At 42.0% G+C, this 16915-nt stretch overlaps 2 protein-coding genes across 13 annotated transcripts in view; both read right to left on the bottom strand.

Annotated features, from left to right (window-relative positions):
• The window catches only part of LOC123604792 (protocadherin alpha-C2), a 210845-nt gene that overhangs the window by 17753 nt on the left and 176177 nt on the right, over window positions 1-16915 (bottom strand). For 11 of the 12 annotated variants that reach the window (XM_045491033.1, XM_045491027.1, XM_045491042.1 and 8 more), the window contains exon 3: window positions 15698-15786. In XM_045491033.1, the coding sequence (XP_045346989.1) occupies window positions 15698-15786 (89 nt within the window). Of the gene's footprint in view, window positions 1-86; window positions 730-15697; window positions 15787-16915 lie in introns of those variants that run through there. The other variant, XM_045491048.1, reaches the window with a different exon arrangement.
• The window catches only part of LOC123604936 (protocadherin alpha-1-like), a 187316-nt gene continuing 186151 nt past the window's right edge, over window positions 15751-16915 (bottom strand). The window contains 1 exon segment of the mRNA XM_045491082.1: window positions 15751-15786. The gene's annotated coding sequence lies outside the window, so the exon portion shown is untranslated.

The raw sequence follows: 16915 nt of genomic DNA, 5'->3' as shown, positions 1-16915 counted from the left end.
GAACTTTATATTTATAAAAAATCTGGGGGATACACACTAAACTATTGGTAGTGGTTACTTCGTGGGAGCGTGACCGGAGATAGAGGTAAGGTACTAATCATTTTATTTTGCTTTTGTACAGATTTAATTTGTCATAATCTTTGGCCTTTTACAGTTAAATCAGAGAGAGAGAGAGAGAAAGAGAGAGAGAGAGAGATTAAAAAGATGACTAGCCCAGCCACTACTTAATCAGCTGTAAATTCAAAAACTAGCTGAGACAAAACATCACTGTCCCAGATAGTCTGGACCCAGGACCAGCTACATGATTTGCAGGGCCCATAAAAAATTATTAAGTACTTTGAGATGGCAACAGCATAATATTAAACCAAGAGGCCCTTCTAAGTGCAAGGCCCCATGAAGCAGCCTTGTCTGGACCCAAGAGCCCAGTGCTGGGTCCCCGCTTCAGCACCACAGCTTGACAGGGACTCTTTCTAGAGTTTCCACACTGCCTGTCCACCTGTGAGAGATAATCATTTCACCCAACAGTAAAACTGCTTCCGGGTTGGTTGGGTTTTCAAACTTTTCATCGCTACCCTTCCCCCTCACTTTGTCGCAATCTGTGCTTCTTAAAATTTGGCAGCAATCCCAGGCTCTGTGTTGCTGTGTCACTTCTCAGCCTTGAGCAACCATTTCTAGACAAGCAGTGATCTCCCTGCACCGAGGGTATAAAATGGAGGTGCCGTCAGAACACTGCAGTAGAAGGAGGGCAAGAGAATGAGTGTCATCGGGGGGAAACCCACTCCACCACCACTATCCTCCCACTTTGCACTTCTATACCATTTCATTTAATTTAGCAAAACCATTTCTTTTTAATGTTTATTTATTTATTTTGAAAGAGAGAGTGAGAAAGCAGGCACAGGGGAGGGGCAGAGAGAGAGAGAGAGAGAGAGAGAGAGAGAGAGAGAGAATCCCAACAAGGCTCCACGTTCAGCATGGAGCCCAACACGGGGCTCAATCCCATGACCATGAGGTCATAACCTGAGCCCTGAGCTGAAATCAAGAGTCGGATGCTCAACCAACTGAGCCCCCCAGGTGTCCCTTAACAAAACCATTTTGAATCCTATTTACTGTGTGCCGGGCATTGTGCTAAGTGCCAGGAATATTAAATTGAGTAAATGATTATATTTTTGAATGCTTACCATGAGTTAAGCACTACACTAAGCATTCTGCATGTACTCTCATTTCATCCTTATAGCAGCTAACAGTCTTTCCTCTTTTGCACACTAATAAATCTGAGACACAATGACTGAGTGGTACAATAGGGACCCAAGGCACTGTGCAATGCTATGCTGCCTCCCTTAAGAAGCAAACCAAGGCAAAATTTAAACAAACATGGCCTTCACTCTCCACATTTTCTCAGATAAGATTAGATCAAGTCCACCAGAATTAGCTAAGAACATTTCCAAGGCCAGTGGTAAGATATTACATGCTCATGGACTGGAAGAACAAATATTGTTAAAATGTCCATAATACCCAAAGCAATCTACAGATTTAATGCAATCCCTATCAAAATACCAGCAGTATTCTTCACAGAACTAGAACAAGTAATCCTAAATTTGTATGGAACCACAAAAGACCCCAAATAGTCAAAGCAATCTTGAAAAAAAAAAAAACAAAAACAAAACTGGAGGTACCACCATCCCAGATTTTAAGATATACTACACAAAGATGCAGTAATCAAAACAGTATGGTACTGACACAAAAAGAGACACACAGATCAATGGAACAAAACAGAGAGCCCAGAAATAAACCCACCATTATACGGTTAATTAATCTTTGACAAAAGAGGCAAGAATATGCAATGGGGAAAAAGACCAGCTCCTTTCCAATGATGTTGGAAAAACCTGAAAGGAACATGCAAAAGAATGAAACTGGACCACTTTCTTACACCGCATATAAAAATAAACTCAAAATGGGGCGCCTGGGTGGCTCAGTCGGTTAAGCGTCTGACTTCAGCTCAGGTCACGATCTCGCGGTCCGTGAGTTCGAGCCTCGCATCGGCTCTGGGCTGATGCCTCAGAGCCTGGAGCCTGCTTCCGATTCTGAGTCTCCCTCTCTCTCTGCCCCTCCCCGTTCATGCTCTGTCTCTCTCTGTCTCAAAAATAAATAAACGTTAAAAAAAAAACAAAAACTCAAAATGGATTAAGAACCTAAATGGAGACCTGAAACCATAAAAATTCTAGAAGAGAGCACAGGTAGTAATTTTTCAGACATCAGCCATAGCAACATTTTTCTAGATCTGTCTCCTGAGACAAGGGGAACAAAAGCAAAAAAAAAAACTATTGGGACTACATCAAAATAAAAAACTTCTGCACAGCAAAGGAAACAACTAACAAAACTAAAAGGCAACCTACTGTATGGAAGAAGATATTTGCAAATGACATCTGATAGAGGGTTAGTATCCAAAATATATAAAGAATTTATACAACTCAACACCCCCCCAAAACAAATAATCCAATTAAAAAATGGGCAGAAGACATGAACAGACATTTCTCCAAAGAAGACATCCAGATAGCCAACAGACACATGAAAAGATGCTCAGCATCACTCATCATCAGGGAAATGCAAATCAAAACATAATGAGATATCATTTCATATCTGTCAGAACGGCTAAAATCAAAAACAACAAGAAATAACAAGTGTGGACAAGGATATGAGAAAAAGGAACCCTTGTGCACTGTTGGTAGGAATGCAAACTGGTGCAGCCACCATGGAAACAGTATGGAGATTCCTCAAAAAATTAAAAATAGAATTACAATTTGATCCAATAATTCTACCACTAGGTATTTACCCAAATAATACAAAACACTAATTCAAAAAGGCATATGTGTCCCTATGTTTACTGCAGTGTGATTTATAGTAGCCAAATTATGGAAGCAGCCCAAGTATCCAGTGATAGATGAACAGATAAAGAAGATGTAAAAAAATAAGATAAAAGAATATGTGGTATATATCTACAATGGAATATTACCCAGTCATAAAAAAAGAATGACAACTTGCCACGTGCAACAACATGGATGGATCTAGAAGGCATAATGCTACATGAAATAAGACAGTCATGGGGTGCCTGGGTGGCTTAGTCGGTTAAGTGTCTGACTTCAGCTCAGGTCATGATCTCGCAGCCCTTGAGTTCGAGCCCTGCATCAGGCTCTGTGCTGACAGCTCAGAGCCTAGAGCCTGCTTCAGATTCTGGGTCTCCCTCTCTCTCTGATCCTCCCCCGTTCATGCTCTGTCTCTGTCTCAAAAATAAATACACATTAAAAAAAAGAAATAAGACACAGAAAGAGTAATAACATGCTTCCACTCATATGTGGAATTTAAGAAACAAAACAAACGAAGAAAGAAAAAGAAACAAACCAAAAAACAGACTCTTAAAAATAGAGAACAAACTGATGGTTACCAAAGGGGAGGTAGGTAGGGGGATGGGATAAATAGGTGATGGGGATTAAGAGTACACTTATCATGATGCTGAATAATATATAGATTGCTGAATTATACAGACACCTGAAACTAATATAACACTGTATGTTAACTATATGCAATTTTCAAAGTTTCCAATTCTTGGTTTAAGTAGAAAAAAACCAGTAAAGTTGATAGATCATGAGCTTGTCTTGATATAGATTATTTTTGAAGATTCAGCAGAGGTAAGGGGGTTCAACAGAGCCTCCTTTCTTTCTTTAAAAATTTTTTTTATTTTTTCATTTTTGAAAGAGAGAAAGAGACAGTGAGAGTGGGGGAAGGGCAGAGAGAGGGAGAGAGAGGGAATTCCAAGCAAGCTCTGCACCATCATTGCAGAGCCCAACACGGGGCTCAAACTCAGGAACAGTGAGATCATGACCTGAGCCAAAATCAAGAGTCAGACACTTAGCCAAGTGAGCCACCCATGCACCCCTAGAGCCTCCTTTCTTAAAAACCAACCAACCAACAAACCAACCTGGTGGCTCACCACTGCCAACAAATGAAACTTCAAGTTCTTTAGCAGGATTTTGAAGGCTCTACAAAATCTAACCCCTGTCTTTCGGATCTCATTTCCCAACAGTTTTCGATCCCTTCCATCCATCAAGTGTACTTATTCTATTCACCAAGATTATGGACTTCTGATTTTTGGTGTTTTGTACATTGTCCAGAATTCTCTCCCAACATCCTACATACCAGCCTTCAATACCCAGTATTAAATGTCACAATCTCTGAGATGGTCCCCAATTCGATGTTCTGGGCTCCCACAACATTCAGTATTCATGGTTACTGAGTGAGGGTCTGCGCCCTCTCAGGAAAGGGGGGCCAGCTTACCACATTTACATGGAGTTTGTACTGATTACAATATAGATAGACGACTCTGGATCCCACTCTGGACTGACATGCTCTGGTGGTTTGTCCCAGCTTCCTTCCCCCTCATTGGCCCTACCTGTGCATGGTGCTATTATGGTCCTTATCACAGGACACCGTAATATTTCCATCTTATTTCCTTACATTTCTATCATCCCCCACTAAATTCCGAGGACAGGACTGTGTTAATATTATTCTGGCATCACCTGGACTAGAGACTGACTTTAAGTAGGTGCTTAATGTTTGTTTAATGACTATATAAAAGGTTCCAAACAAATTCTATATTAAAGCCTACCCTTGGATAAAATACTCCAATACTTCACTTGTGTGTGTGTGTGTGTGTGTGTGTGTGTGTGTGGAGAGAGAGAGAGAGAGAGAGAGAGAGAGAGAGAGAGAGAGAGAGATTTAATGAATAAGGATTTTAGTCTTTTTCTTTTTTTTTTAGAAGATTTTTTTAACAGTTTACTTTTTTAATTTATTTATTTTTGATAGAGACAGAGAGAGAGAGAGTAAGCAGGGGAGGGGAAAAGAGAGAGGGAAACAAAATCCCAAGCAAGCCCCATGTGCTGTCAGCACAGAGTCCAACGTGGGGCTCAAACTCATAAACTGTGAGGGGCGCCTGGGTGGCGCAGTCGGTTAAGCGTCCGACTTCAGCCAGGTCACAATCTCGTGGTCCGTGAGTTCGAGCCCCGCCTCAGGCTCTGGGCTGATGGCTCAGAGCCTGGAGCCTGTTTCCGATTCTGTGTCTCCCTCTCTCTCTGCCCCTCCCCTGTTCATACTCTGTCTCTCTCTGTCCCAAAAATAAATAAACGTTGAAAAAAAAAAATAAAAAAAAACAAAAAACAAAAAAAAAACACAAAAACTCATGAACTGTGAGATCATGACCTGAACGGAAACCAAGGGTCAGACGCTTAACCTACTGAGTCACCCAGATGCCCCGAATGAATAAGGATTTTAAATGAGAATGCTGGTGGTGGTGATTGATGGTGGAATTCTAGGAACCTGCCTGTGAGGTGGGTTTTGTGAGCATCTTCCTAGTGCTCTTCAAATTACCCCCATTTAAAGGGTTAGAACGCAGGGTTGCAACCCTGAGTGAAAAGACAAAAGAAGTTAATGTATATCTCTAAATCCCTAGATTTAGAGACAGCTCATTCTTCCCAAAGAAATTTCCCCAAAGCAAATATTTAGAATCAATTTATACTTGGTTTAATAGGGGGAAACTGATGTGGCACTTCTGGTTGACTAAACACAACCCCGCTGACTGCAGACTGCAGGGACAACAGTTGGATTAACATCTTGGTGACACAAGGAGCCTATAGGGGATGTTGGCCTCCAAGAAGGTTCTGCCTTGGGTCAAATGCCTATTCACTGTCAGAGTCATGGGAGGTAATCTGGTCTCTAGTGAGAGCTGCTGAGGGTGCTGAGAGGCTCTAGACTTTGGAGGTGCCTAGCCTGTTAGGATCTCAAGGAGGTAGCTAGTATGAGAATAGGTCTGTACGCAAAATGCTCCTAAAAAAACCAAATCCTGCATTCTATGTATCCATAGACTTGGCCTGCAACCACTGTGACCCCTGCCCCTGCCGTAGGTAGGACATCACATTCGGGAAAAGCAAGTGAATGCTGTCTGAAGTATCTCCTCCCCCACACTGCCCACAACCCCCAACACACACATACACACCAATCAGGCTCTACTTTCTTCTTCAAGGCAGTCCCGGATATATGTTTTAATCTGCTTTCACCTAGACACAGATTCTAGATGCATACACAGAGCAGGCAATATGCATTGTCCCTATCTCCTGACATCACCCTGGGGACAGTGACTTTTCCACTGGCTATCATGTCATTTAATTGACTCTTTCCAGATTGTGGTGATCCAAGGAGTTCTGTCTTCTCCTGACTGCTTTCTAATTCTTGGGAAAATACTCTTAAGCCTGGGACAGAACAATATATCTTAGTCTTTAATATAACAATGTACCATCTACCTTCTGTCTCCACGTTTCCACCTCTGCCCACAGAAAAGAGACACCCAGCAACCAATACTTCCATCCTCGGGGAATGGGTTAGGAAGGGGGCTCTCACCTTTGGCTCCATTTCCATACTTACTCTTCCCAGGAAAGAAAAGTTGCTTGTCTAATTGGGGAGATTATCATAAGTCATTTTTCAAAGGGATCATTGTTTTTGATTAGGTTAAATTAGCACTAACAGATACTTTTTTCATGATATACCTCTCCTCTAACTCTTTTTCACTCTGCTCTAGCTCTGTTTGGTAATCAAACCAGGACAGTTCCCCCTCCTCACAAAGGCAGAGGTCTGCCATTCTTGATTTTCTTCCCTTGTATGTAGGAGGTGGAGGTCCTGTCATATTCTCCAGACCATCTTTACCAATTACAAGTCTGATTCTGAACTTTGGTCCCTCAGTTGGCTCCCTGCATCTATTCTTAATTATTTAAGACTTGGAGGGAAAGGAAGGTGATTAATTAGTCTCCACCAAAGTTCTGACAGTTAATAATAGCTTTCAAAGGCATTTAAAGTCTAGTCAACACTGACTACAACCTCTTCACGGTCCTAAGATGAACCTTATTTTACCTTTGCCTCTACTGAAGTTTACAACACACAGATGCACACAGCCAGCTCTGCAGATAATGGTCCCCCAAAGATGCTTATATCCTAATTCCTGGAACCAGTGAATATGTTATATGTTACATGACAAGAGGGACTTTGCAAATGTGATTAAACTGAGGATGCTAAGATAGCAAGATTATCCTGGATTATCCAGGTAGGCCCAATGTAATCACAAGAGTCCTTATAAGGCAAAGAGAGGGGGAGGAAAGTCAAGAGTCAGACAGAGATTTGCAGATGCTATTTTGTTGGCTTTGAAGATGAAGGCGCCAGGAGCCCAGAAATGCAGGCAGCCTCTAAAAGCTGGTAAAGGCAAGGGAAGAGATCCTCTCATAGAACCTCCAGAAGTAGTGAAGCCCTGCTGACATCTTGATTGTAGTGCAGTGAAACCCATTTTGGACTTCTGACTTCCAGAACCATGAGATAATAAAACTGTATTGGCTTAAACCACCTAGTATGTGGTAATTTGGTACAGCAGCCTTGGGAAATGAATACAGATTTTGGTACCTGAAAGTGGGGTTCTGCTGTTACAAATAACTAAGAATCTTGAAGTGGCTTTGGAACTGGGCAATGGTCAGAGATTGGAAGAATTCTGAGAAGCCTAGCTTCCATTGAACAGACTGCTAGCAGAAAAGTAGATACTAAGACTCTGCTAGAGAGGACTCCGAAAGAAGTGAGGAGCATGTTACAGAAAACATATCATCATCTTAGGGAATACCTAAATTGTCATGAACAGAATGTTAGTACAAATAGGGACATTAAAAGTGTTGTTAGTGACAGCTCTAATGCGAATGAGACACATACTATTGGAAACTGAAGGAAAGTGGATACTTGTTATATAGTAACAGGAATCCGCCTTGATTTTAGCCTAGTAAAACCTGTGACCTCCATAACTGTATGATAATAAATTTGCATTGCTTTAAGCCATGAAGTTTGTGGTAACTTGTTATAATAGTAATCAGAAACTAATACAGACCCTACAGTCAGCCTAGAACTCAGACAATGAATATTCCTCTCCAAGTTACCAAACTTTTCCCTTCAGCTGGCATATGGGACAAAGAATCAGTAGTGTGTTAATTAAGTGCACAGCACTCAGCAGCAGACAGACACAGGTTCAAATATTGCCTTTGCCATTGTATTCATTAATGAGTCAACAAATATTAAGCCCCACTATGTGCTAGACACCTTGCTTGACTGGGATAATAGGGAGCAAAAAAACACTGAATGTTTCCATTCCATATGAATATATGGAACTCACCTAATTCCTATGAGTCTCAAGTTCATTATCTAAAACATGGGAATAACAGTTTCTCTCTTGCTTAAGTATGCAATGCATGTAAAGTACTTACCACAGTTTCACTAAATAATAACTACTTTTAAGCCTTCCTTTCTCTTGTTCTAAAAGGCTATTTGTACAACAACAGGGAGCAACAGAACAGGATTTAAAGACTTTGAAGCTTCAACAACAAAGACCCTCTCATCAACACACATACTTCCTTGCTAATAGGTTTCTGTATTCCATGGCTCATCATCAAACACAGAACCAATCTCACAGGCTCAAAAGTGTCCACCTCAGGGCTGTTTACATACATGGTAATACTCTTTTCCGCCCAAAACTCTCTGACATGAAGCTTGGTGTGCGTCTAATGTAAATCATACATACAGACTGAGGCTTCTAGCCTTGCTACAGACCTTTGAGTCACCCTAGATGATTATGAGAACAGAGATGTGACACATGCATTTTTGGGTAAGATAGTATCTGTAGTTCAGAGTCAAAAAACATAAAAGAGAAGACTTGGGAAATGTCATCTTGCTACTCAGCTTGGCCCATGATACTGCCCAGAGCAACAACTCTGGACACTGGATTGGTCCAATGTTGGAAGGAAGCACAAACTGCCAGACTTTCTGGGACCATTAACAACAAACTTGTTTGTTCAGACTTTCTTCATTTTTAAAGTTTGTTTGTTGTTTATAACATTCACTGGCAGCTGTAATCTAGAGGCCCAGTACACTGTTTGGGACTCAGCAGTCAAGAGCCACACTCTAGTAACAATAAGCTTTTTATCATCCTTGTTTTCTTATAGATAAAAATTTCATTCCTAAAAGTTACTTTTTGTACCCCAACTTTCTAAAGTTACACCTGTGAGAATTACTTCTACAAAGCTCTCAATATCTTATTTCCATACTGGTACAAACATCCTTTTGTTTTTTAATTTTTTTTAATGTTTATTTATTTTTGAATGAGAGAGAGACAGAGAATGAGTGGGGGAAGAGCAGAGAGAGAGAGAGGGAGACACAGAAGCAGGTTCCAGGCTCTAAGCTGTCAGTACAGAGCCCAACGCAGGGCTCGAACTCACAAACTGTGATATTGTGACCTGAGTCAAAGTCAGACGCTCAACCAACTGAGCCACCCAGGTGCCCCACAAATATCCTTTTTTAAAAAGATTTATTGGGCGCCTGGGTGGCACAGTCGGTTAAGCGTCCGACTTCAGCCAGGTCACGATCTCGCGGTCCGTGAGTTCGAGCCCCGCGTCGGGCTCTGGGCTGATGGCTCAGAGCCTGGAGCCTGTTTCCGATTCTGTGTCTCCCTCTCTCTCTGCCCCTCCCCCGTTCATGCTCTGTCTCTCTCTGTCCCAAAAATAAATAAACGTTGAAAAAAAAAAAAAGATTTATTAAGTTTTTATTTTAATTCCAGTATAGCTCACATACAGTGTTATATGAGTTTCAAGGGTACTCCTTTTTTCCTTTATTTCTTTTGTTACTGCCATGCTCAGGACTGCCTTTTCCCATTCTTCACCTACCCACATCTCTGGCAGTAGACCATTCCAGGCAGGACTACTGCTGAGGAAACTCTTGGTCTCTTTGAGATGAGAGTAGAATGACATTGATCTCTGCTTCCTCTCTTTTTTTCGACTCTGGATAATAAACTCTAAGTGCAGAGGCAGAAGAGGCTCTTCTCCAGTCCACATGCTCAAGTCCAGGTCTCTTGGCAATGAACTCTCTAGTGACCCTTTCCTAGAGGCCCCAAGGCTGTAGCCAGTGCTTGACCTGAATATGTTTCTCCAGATTAGGCAATGACCTTCTCAATTCAAAGTTGACTGCCTCTGTGAAAATGAACTTTTCAAGTCCTTTCGGAATCTGGGCTGAGTTTCTCTGAAAACACTTGTCATTAAAGACCCTTGCTATTGCTGGGGACAGGCTCTTGTTTCTAGTTTACTAGAATCAGTGAGGCTTAAGGCAACGCTTGCTGGAACCGCAAAGCTTAAAGTAATTACAAGCCATTACTTCTCCTCTGCCCTCACTTCTGATTATAAGTAGGTCCTTCTTGTCCAAACACCTCTGAGGGAGGAGCTCCAAGCAATTCCAAACAATCCAAGACATCTTTCCCCCAGAATGAAGTGTAGACTCTCACCCTCCACTTCTACTTTGCCACAGAGCTCTCAGGCTACAGGTAGCTTGTGACTTCCTCCTCCCCCCTCCTTCCTTGGTCCTTTGAGACACTAGGGTCTTCCCAGTATAAACCTGAATTTCCCTTCTGATAAGGCACTTAAAAATTTAGCTACAAAGTATGGTGTGTAGACAAAACTAGAAGAGAAGGTAATTTGGAAACTCTCTCGTCCCATGCAAAACTCTTAAACAAAGAAGGATAAAAGTGTATTATTTTCCTAAGACATTATTCAAAAGTTGTTGCTCATGATGAAGTTTTCAGGGGCCAGACTGTATGCTCTAGTGACACGTTAAGTGGATCAATGATAACCTAAGGAACTGTAATGAGTATCCATTTCCTGACCCTGCATTAGCTGCTTCTCTGCATCTGTGGGATTTGAAGAAAACTATAGCCTAAGGGAACAGTTCTTGCTGCTCTTCTCTCCTCGCTCCACCCTATAAAATGTATGCCCAGGAGCATACAGTGGAGTGCACACAGGATTATATTTTCAGGAAGCACATGAACTCTGTTTCAAGGAAGAAATGTATTTATTATGTATCATGGTCCCAATTCTGACTGTATTCTGCCCGGGGCTAACCAATCCTGGGAGAAAGGGTGTAGAAAAAGGGAGAGAGGTGGGGGAAACACAGAGTGGAAGGAAAGAACTATCTCAGAATCCATTTAGTAAACAGAAATGTTTAATTTCAGAAAAACCAGGAAGTCTTCCATCTACTTTTTCATTTATATGACCATTAAAAATAGAAGGGACAGCGTGTTCTTCTAAGAAGGAGATGAAGGGGAATGAATGAAGCCAGTACAGACAAGTTTCATGGCTTCTCCTAGGTAGAGGATTCTAATTCGCCTTCCCACACTATCTTGCTCCCTCAGGCCGGGTCAGAACACACCACACAAGCTACACAGAGAACTCCAGCAGATGTGGTGACTCCAAACCCCAGAAAGTAACAGTGGATCTCACAAGGACTCACTCACGTTCCTCGGCTAGAGACCTCTAAGCCAGGCTGGCCCTCTGGCCCTGAGACGCAGGTGAGAATGGACAATGCTGAGGAAGGAGCTGCCCCACACACAGAGACCGCTGACCTCATTTTTTTCCCTAATAAGGATCTGTACACACCTCCCAGGACTGTCATCACCATGACAACAGCAGAAGTTGAGGGTGAGCAGGTTAGTGGAACAGCATGCTTTCTAAATTCTCAAACGAGGCCTGAGGCTGTCCTCACTCGTGAAGTGGAAAAATTCATGTTGGCAGTGCTCCTAAATGGATTCCAAAAAACTTAAAGATCATGCCTTCTTTCTGGGGAAGAATCAGAGATGGAGTCTGCATAAAGCCCCTTCACGCAAAGTTGATTTTGTCAGAGAGGTAGGAATCCGAAAACAAAAGCATGAATTCCCCCTCACTCCCCCTAAAACTAGGGCACATAAACTATGTCCACCTACCACAGAGTGAAGAGATACGGCAAACCAGGGCAAAAACAATCCCCCAAAGACACAAAAAAAACAGGCACTTTGAGAAAAATCTCTATAATAGAGCCTTCCCACAGAGACTACTCAGAACAACTCAGACCTAAATTCTGAATGTGAAAGATAGACTCCTACCTTGAAAAATCACTAAAACAGCTCCCATTTACTATAAACATTGTTCTCTAGGCTGTGTAATATGCTTGTATTATCTCATTTAATTCTTGTAACAACCTTATCAGGTGGACACTACTATTATCTCCATTTTACAGAGAAAGAAACTAGGAACCAGAAAAGTTAAATAGGGGACTCAGAACTGCTGAGTAACAGAGCTAGGATTCAAAGGAGGGTTACTCTGACCGAGAGCTTGAGCTCTTAGTGATGATCTCTCTGCTGCAAGAATCATAAGTAGATGCCTTCCTCGCATGATTTCTGAGCCTCCAAAGATATAAGACAACCTCAGGAACATGTACTCTTGATTCTAAACCAGTTCTTAAACTTTGGGGTATATCGGAAGCACATGGAGGGCTTGTTAAACACAGATTTCTGGGCTCCACTCCGAGAATTTCTGATTCGGTAGCAATTGTTAGTGTGTCTGCTCCAAGTATCGTACTTGGAGAACCACTGTCTGGTCCCTCAACACTGAGGTCCTCTAGGCCTCACTGCCTTAGTCACCTCATCTGCCTAAGTAATCTTTCACTGCTTAGTCCCAGATCCCCTGGGGTCTTCCTTGACAAACTATAGTGTTATGTTTGGCAGTGCTGTGTATTTTGGAATTCCCTGAGCTCTTCTGAAAATAGTATGTCCCTCTCCAGGAACAATTTACTGCTGCCTTAGGTAATGAAATGTAGAAAGAGGGGCCCCGGAAGGACCAGTAGGAGAGAGCAAAGCAGTCTGGTGCCCTGAAGCCAGACCAGCTGTCTCAAAGGCTCAGTCTTTTTACAACCTCTTGGGATTCCCTCTAGGAACTGATCACACAAGGGCACTCATTAAAACCTCTTGAGAACATTCACACTGAGAAAGTGAGAGTTGTAATTGTGAATGACTGGCCCTTTAATGCCCCTCCCCCCAAATACATTCCTCCCTCTGAAGAAGCTGTAACTGGATGCCAGGCTCTCCCTCCTCAGCCCATTTCTTTCTCTGCTCAGTCTCACAGGAAGCTGCTAAAGAAGAAGCCCTTAGGCCAGGTCTGCTCACACAGAGGTGAGGCTGGAGAAAGGGGCCAGTCATCAGGATTAACCAATTTAATGCCTGACTTGTTTATCCTGTAGGAAACATCACCTGGTGATGTCCCCATTGATCCTTTCAGATCCTTATGCTAGGTTTTTGTGGACTGTGAAGATAAATGAACAGTTTAGTGACAAAGCAAAAGAATTCATCAATGGAGGAAAAACAACTTTCAGGAAGACGTGTGAATGAGGATTAGTGCACAGCAGGTCTCTCTCTCTCTCTCTCTCTGCCCAGCTGCAGCTATTCTCTACTAACAGTGCAGGCGTATTTTGAGTCCTAAAACTGTCAAGTGTCAAAAGGTCAGAATGGCAGGGAGAGGGGCCTCCCTTTAACTTAGTATCACTGTGAGGAGGTATGTTGACATGCATGGCTAGGTCACCCATGGAGCACTGGGAAGATGGAAGGTCTGTACAGCTCAGTCCATGAGGACCGGGACTCGAATCAGGAGCCAGGCACAGTCCTGGACAGAAGGGATGAGACAGGAAGGGTTGGGAAACTTGGGAAGGAGAGTAATGGGACTCCTTCCCTATCTTCTGTGTGAAGAAGATGGGTTCCTAACATTCTTTTAAATCTGAAGGAGAGACCTGAAATAATCAGCAGACAGCTCCTAATGCATATTTGCCTAGGAATACACACCCACCAGCATCATCAACAAAAGGAGAATGTATCCAACCTTAGTTCCTGGCTCACTAGACCGGCCTGCAAACCCTCTGTGGGAACAAGAAAAGCCCTGAAGACAGGTGAGCAGGGCAAGGTTGTGGCTGCTTTCATAGCATCATATTTACCATTCCAGATGCTTCCTATCCTGCTATACTTGGCAGCCCAAAGCCACTTCTCCACTTCACCACTGGCATTGGGACTGCAGATTTGTCAATGAACTATTTTATGTTCTTCTCCTTGCCATCTGGCAATATTAACTCTAATGAATTGCTTTAGCTTGTGCATTTGTTTTTTGTTTTTTTTTTTTTTTTTTTTTTGACAAATGTGACTTTTAGTTGAATCATGCAACATTCACAAATAGCAAATGCTGGCTGATTAGAATCAATGAAAGCTCTTAGAATTGCCAGCAAAAATGGGCCCTTTGCTGCACATGTTATTCAGATAGCCTAATCATTTGAAAAGCACCTGATTATTTCTGGAAAGAATGTTTCACACACACACTTATGTCATCTGTAATGTATCTATGTACATATTTGAATTTGGACGGATTCTTGCAAGCCAGCCATGGGATGAATATAAGTGCTAGATACACTTGGATTTGGAGCTAGACACAAGGTTTGAATCCTACCTCTGCCACTTACAAAACTGCCTGAACCTGGGTATGTTTCTTACCCTCTTGGTGTCTCAAGTTTCTCACGTGTAATATAGATCTAATAAATCCCTTGCAAGACTGTCATGGGGAATAAATGAGATCACATATATAATGCGCTCGGCCCAGTGTCTGAGTTGATAATGGCTCAATAATTAGTAACTATTATCATCATTATGATGTTCTATTAATAGAGGATTATGATGGACACCATTTGCAGTCTCTGTAATCCTTCCTTTCTGAAAACTGCCACAGGGATGGACCTCCAAAGCCATATGTTTATTATATGACATTGCTTTAGTGATTGGGCAAGAATAAGGAAACTAAGGAAATACGAGTTTAAGCAATTTGTCTGTGCTCATCAGCCACTTGGCTCTTGATCCAACCTGGAAGATTCTCTTTCCTGAAAGTTTAGGTTAGGAATTAGTCCCCATTGGTCCTCTGAACTAAGACACTGTGAGATGTTCATGTCTGGAAATGTCCATGTCAAGGCAGTAAAAGTCAGTCTGCAGAGTGATACAGATCATCATATAGATGTGCAGAAAGAAGCAGATCTGACTTTAACCTGAAGTCAAAGAGAGTAGTGTCTTGGTTTTCATAACTTTCCACTTCCATGAGAAACTCCATTCCATCTATCTATGTATCTGTTTATGTGTCTATGTATCTCTCTTTTGCTTACCACTTTGAATGGGTTTCCATTGTCTTCAATTGAAAGATCTTTGCTAACAGTGTCATTTCTGTGCATAAGACCACCAGATCTTCTCTGTGTAGCTCAGACAGCCTAAGTATTTGAAAGAAGCTGGTTTGGGGCGCCTGGGTGGCTCGGTCAGTTAAGCATCCGACTCTTGGTTTTGGCTCAGGTCTTATCTCATGTTCACAAGTTCAAGCCCCATGTCAGGCTCTACGCTGACAACACAGAGCCTGCTTGGGATTCTCACTCTCCCTCTCTCTCTGGCCCTCCCCTACTCGCACTGTCTCGCTCTCTCTCTCAAAATAAATAAATGAACTTAAAAAAATAAAGAAAGATGCCTGGCTATTTTATAAAAGAGCTACACACACAGAGAGAGAGACACCCTTATCTGTTTTCAGTTCTTGAAGGACATTAAGTAGAAAACTAAAATAATCATGCATGTATGTAAGGATGTCATACATATAAGGAAAAGAAGAAAGACTAAAAAGAGAACCATTAATATTCCTGGTCTTAAAAACAAGCAGATCATCTGATTGCCTGCTAGAACCCACACAAGAAGAGAGTGACTTTGGGTCTTTACCTGGTGTTGCACTGGATACCGTTGGCCACTGCTGATCAGGCCCTCCTGGCCCAGCCCGTAGAATGCCAGCCTCCTCTAGGTGCACAGAGCTGAGTAAACACACAGACCCAAATCATGGTTAGACCATAAATGCCTCTCCAGATCTCCTGCCACCCTCAGAAAGTGCATACATCTCTGGAGGCAGGGCTATCACCAACACATTCTACTCATACTTGAACTGCAGCAATTCCTGCTGAGCGGGTACTTTGCATAAATTGCAAAAACAGTTGCCTACCTGCTGCTTGCTATACTATTCAGGCAATAAACATGTTTTATCTTTAAGACAATTTTGGTCATCATCAATGCCACATGGCATTCACTAAATCTAACAGGAAGCCCATCAGAGGGCTAATGCCATTTTAACATCTAAATGCTGAAGCAGAGGAGGAGAGCTTACTACCAGAAGCCCCAGGCCTCTCTTGCTGATTGTCTTGTTTCTGGGTTCTCTATAGCAAAGACGAAAACACAAAAAATTATTTGGTGGTAACTGTAGCATCATTCCCATTTAGCTACCCAATTCCTTCTTGACCTTATTTTCTGTTTTACTCTTTCTGTATCTTTTACTTGCAAACAACCCATCCTAGTACATTTCCTGGGACTTGAGGAAGCCTATCCTCACCACTCACAGATCCCAATTCAGAAGAAATCAATTCAGCATGAACTACTGCAGGTAGTGAGACATAAAGTGGGATACGCTTAGAGGCAAGTAGAGATAGAATATAAGCTATCCAAGGAGGCAGCACTCATAAATATTAATCGATGTATGTCTAATGCCAGCACATAGAAGACCCTCATGTATTTGTTAGATGGATGAAGGAAGGAACAAAGACTCTAAAAGCAAACATCATCCAAGAACATCCTCACCAGAATTAGAGGATTATTTTAAAACAGACATCGGTTCATCTTGCAAATTAAGTTACTGAGACAAAATTTATACTACTGTCCGAGGGGTTATATGAGGCAGCAGAGCAGACAATCTTGAACTATCGTGGGGGAAGCCCATCTATAAACTGAGTATCTTCTCACTCTGTGACTTTGAATAAAGTATCTAATCGAAATTCACTCATTACGCTCTGCCCTACTGTTATTCTTCCCTCCATCTATATCCTAGAATACTCTCTTTTTTCCAAATAGTAATATACTTTGTGTGTTCTTGGATTCTACCAGCAACTTATATGG

This window comes from Leopardus geoffroyi, chromosome A1 (assembly GCF_018350155.1).
Source record: "Leopardus geoffroyi isolate Oge1 chromosome A1, O.geoffroyi_Oge1_pat1.0, whole genome shotgun sequence".
Taxonomy (NCBI): Eukaryota; Metazoa; Chordata; class Mammalia; order Carnivora; family Felidae; genus Leopardus; species Leopardus geoffroyi.
This window is presented reverse-complemented; position numbering and strand designations above follow the sequence as displayed.